Source organism: the organism of the source record quoted next, unplaced genomic scaffold (genome assembly GCF_019419815.1).
Source record: "Pyrus x bretschneideri cultivar Hongxiangsu unplaced genomic scaffold, Pyrus_bretschneideri_v1 Contig3, whole genome shotgun sequence".
NCBI classification, from domain to species: Eukaryota; Viridiplantae; Streptophyta; class Magnoliopsida; order Rosales; family Rosaceae; genus Pyrus; species Pyrus x bretschneideri.
In genome coordinates, this window is record NW_025999612.1 from 7,333,700 (window position 1) to 7,337,387 (window position 3,688).

At 35.0% G+C, this 3,688-nt stretch overlaps 1 protein-coding gene across 1 annotated transcript; it reads right to left on the bottom strand.

Annotated features, from left to right (window-relative positions):
* Positions 1-1,373: 1,373 nt before the first annotated feature.
* On the bottom strand, positions 1,374-3,312 carry LOC103931328 (ethylene-responsive transcription factor ERF114). The gene is made up of 2 exons (XM_018643513.2): positions 2,810-3,312; positions 1,374-2,091 (listed from the first exon to the last, which is right to left on the bottom strand). Exons 1-2 carry the CDS (start codon positions 2,955-2,957, stop codon positions 1,601-1,603), a joined length of 639 nt encoding a protein of 212 aa, XP_018499029.2. The 5' UTR covers positions 2,958-3,312; the 3' UTR covers positions 1,374-1,600.
* Positions 3,313-3,688: the final 376 nt, after the last annotated feature.

Genomic DNA, 3,688 nt, shown 5'->3' on the forward strand with positions numbered 1-3,688 from the left:
ACAAAGCTACTCTCTTAAGGTTTTCATTTTAAGAACCTCTGAGGTACTTTTTCGTATGAGCCTCAAATTAAATAATTTTTGTTATTCAAAGACAAAATACTAATTGACAGAACAAATAAACAAAATAAATAAGAAGAGAAGAAGGTTTCACGTCACGTCGAATCTCTTCCGTCTACAAAACCTAATCTTCTCATGAAATATCTAAACTCTGCAAATCCGATCACACATCCAATTTTATTGAATCTTTTATTTAAGTTGATAGCTTAATCTACTATAAAATTAATTTGATGGCTCTTATGAACAAGGACCTTATAAGTCCTTAAAGTTAGGACCTTAATAGAGCAGTTCTATTAATATGATATAGGAACTGAACATCTTAACAACGATGATTAACGTAAGTGCATTGCATCGTTCATTATCCTAAATTTAATAGCATAATTATTTTTTATTTGAATATATAAAACTAACACACATGTTAATCACACACCTAATAAAGCAGTAGGTCATATAATTGGATGCAAGATTCACCTGTACTAGAGAATATTATAAAAACAAATGCGTCAACTTTATGTATCTAAATAATATTATTCTGAATCAGTAACGAAAAACGTGTAGGACCCTTGTTATCAGTAACTACACATTTCAAATCGATGCCAAAACAACCGCAATTTTCAGACTTAGCTGTCATGTTTAAACTCCAAGGCTTCTGTCATTCACTGCCGAATTCGATGACCACCCCATTTAGTCCACACGATTTCACTCTCTTGTGTATACTGATCAAGGTCTGTCTAGGTTTTAAGTAATCAATAATATATATATACATACATACATATATATATATATATATATATATATATATAAAACTCAAAAGTTACCATGTACATGCATAGATGATAGATCTATACATATAATATAGGGGATATAAAACCATGGACGTATCTGTCAAGGTTCAGCTCTCTAAATTTTGCCCTAATATGGGCTTTGTAATGTTTATCTTATTATGTTCTACGCCAGGTGTGTATACAAACCTTCACTCTCTCTTAGTTAAGTTAGCAAGCTTGCTGGGCTCACTCTCTCTTAGTTTAGTTAGCAAGCTTGCTGGGTTAAGTAAAGTTCATTCTCATGCATCATGGAATTTTCTCTTTCACCAAAATTTGCATGCTTCATATATGAGCTTATTGATACACGGTCAAATTAACTTCATTGTTCTGTCTTGATAACTCTAGGGAAGGAGTGGAAAGCTCCAATGATGCTTGAAATATACATTTTTTTCTCATTCTGCACACTATGTCCAGATGTGTGCATGTAAAAAGGGATATACGAAAATAACTTTCAATATATATATACCATACGCAGGGTGGCGCACACATGCATGAAAAATTTATCTAGCTTCTTGTCAAATTAGTTGTCATCAAGTACAAACTGAAGTGAACTTAATTTGATATAAGAAAGAAGTTGTTTTAGACGAGCAGAAATTAAACAGAACCTAAAAAGGGAAGGAAAAACACACATGCATCAAAATTATATGAGCCTTTTACTCTGCTTAATCGATCGTTCAATCTGATCTCCTACCGTTCACTTAACTATTAATTCACTCTTATCATCTTGAGTGACTGCTGTCAAAGTCTTTCCTATACTTCTGAGGAGGACCCGAACTTGAACTCAAAAAAGAAGAACCGAACTGCATCGAAAAGCTTGGGAGCTCTGCCGCTTGTTGAGATGGTATGGAGGACGACGACAACAAGGATGCAGAAGATGTGACATTATTACATTGTGTACAATCGAAAACACTGGAAGATGGAGTAATATTAGGCTGAGGAGGATTAATGTTCAAGCTGTCTTGTTGATCAGTAGTTATTAACGTGAGGCAACCTGACTCAGAGCTCCCTTGAACTCTCTCGGGGAAGTTTAGATTAGCTTTGCTTCCTTTGAACTTGAGTGCTGCTTTATCATAAGCTAGTGCTGCAGCCTCAGCTGTGTCAAAAGTGCCCAGCCACACTCGGGCTGCCTTCACCGGGTCACGAATCTCAGCAGCCCACTTTCCCCCTGGTCTCCGCCTCACTCCTCTGTAATGTTGTCTCCTCAAATTTCCTTCACACAAACATATATATTAATTTCTCAAAAATATCAAACCTGAAAGGGAATCATTTCATACATAGGCGGAGACAGTACCAAAGTTTGAGTAATGCTAGAAGGATCGTGCTAGTTGAACATAGTCAATACTCGCTGCTTCTTAGGTTCAATTCTTATCTGTAGTTCTCAATTGTTATTTAACACATTATAACATTTCACTTTTTGTTTGAAAATATGGTCCCTCGAACATTAGCTCAGAACTTGTACTTTACTAATTAAGAGAGGTTTATGAAAAAAATTTGACGATGAAGATGACTATCACAAAATTAATATTGGGTCACGAAATCCTAATATGCACCACTTGGGTATTTATCTCTTCTAATATATGTATAAAGTTCAGATCAGGAAAAAATGAATAAATAAGTTGAAGCAGTATACTAGAGAAAGGAATGCTAGAGTGATAATCTATAACTATATAAGGATAATGATTTCTGCACAACCTCTTCATCCATTCTCAAAGCCAGAAATAAAGAGTGAGCAGTAGGAGAAAATAGGACGCCACAATCCACATAACTAAAAGGTGGAAGAAAGCGATATGATTAGTTATACAAAGCTCCCTAAATCCCCTATGAGGGAGATCAAGTAGTTCTGCTGGAAATATACCAAAAAGTTATTTTTGTCACAGAGGACCAAAAAGAAGATTAATTCATTGTTGATAATATATAAAATATAATACCTTGATCTTGAAATAGTACCGGTTGAGATTGAGTCTCTGTAGGGCTGGACTGTGAGGTGATTAATGGATTTAATCCTTGCATTTGATCAAGTGGGTTATTAATTTGGACACTATTTTTTCCGATCACCTGAGCTAGAGCTGAAACCATGGCAGAAGTGTCTTGCTGAGATCGATTCGAGTAGACAGGAAAGATTTGATCCTCCTCTTTCTCCTCCGATTCAACCAAAGTAAGCGGCCTCTTCCCATGTTTTCGATCCACTTTATGAACCTAGATATTAATATTTTGACGTTATATATATATGAGTCAGAATCGAGAGGGACACCAACAACTGATTCAAATTCGTTCTAGCTTTACGACGTACGTTAAAAGTAGACAGTAGATTAAGGAAAGAAAAGAAAGAGATGAGAGGAGAACAATGAGAGGAGGAGGAAGATAGGTGGGAGATAGGGTTTGCTACAGAAACATCTAGACTTTATACATATTTCGTTATCGTGGTGTGAACGTTTGAAGAATCCATTAGTCCTCCAACATTATTGATTCCATGTATATTTATATTTGAATTTAGTTGAGTTCATTATTTATTGTTCTTTATTCCATTACACCGCAAATATATGCAAATTTGTCAAGTTGGACGTTGGAAGTCAAACCCTTACTCAAATGTGATGCTAGTTTAGGTCTAATTTTCGTATGGGTCGGAGTGGAAACAAAGTTTTCAATTTCTATTTCAAAATTTTGAAATTGGAACGGATCGGATCGGATCACAATCTCAAATTCAAAATTTTTAGAATCCGAGTAATCTCAAAAATTTCGGAACATAATTTTGAAATTCATATAATATATGCTTTTGAAGATTCTTGAATTTTTTCGCACATGCAATT

Coding starts and splice junctions, on each gene's coding strand:
- LOC103931328 (XM_018643513.2), bottom strand. CDS start 2,957: ATGGTTTCAGCTCTAGCTCAGGTGATCGGAAAAAATAGTGTCCAAATT. Junction 2,092..2,809: donor GGTACTATTTCAAGATCAAG/GTATTATATTTT, acceptor GTTTGTGTGAAG/GAAATTTGAGGAGACAACAT.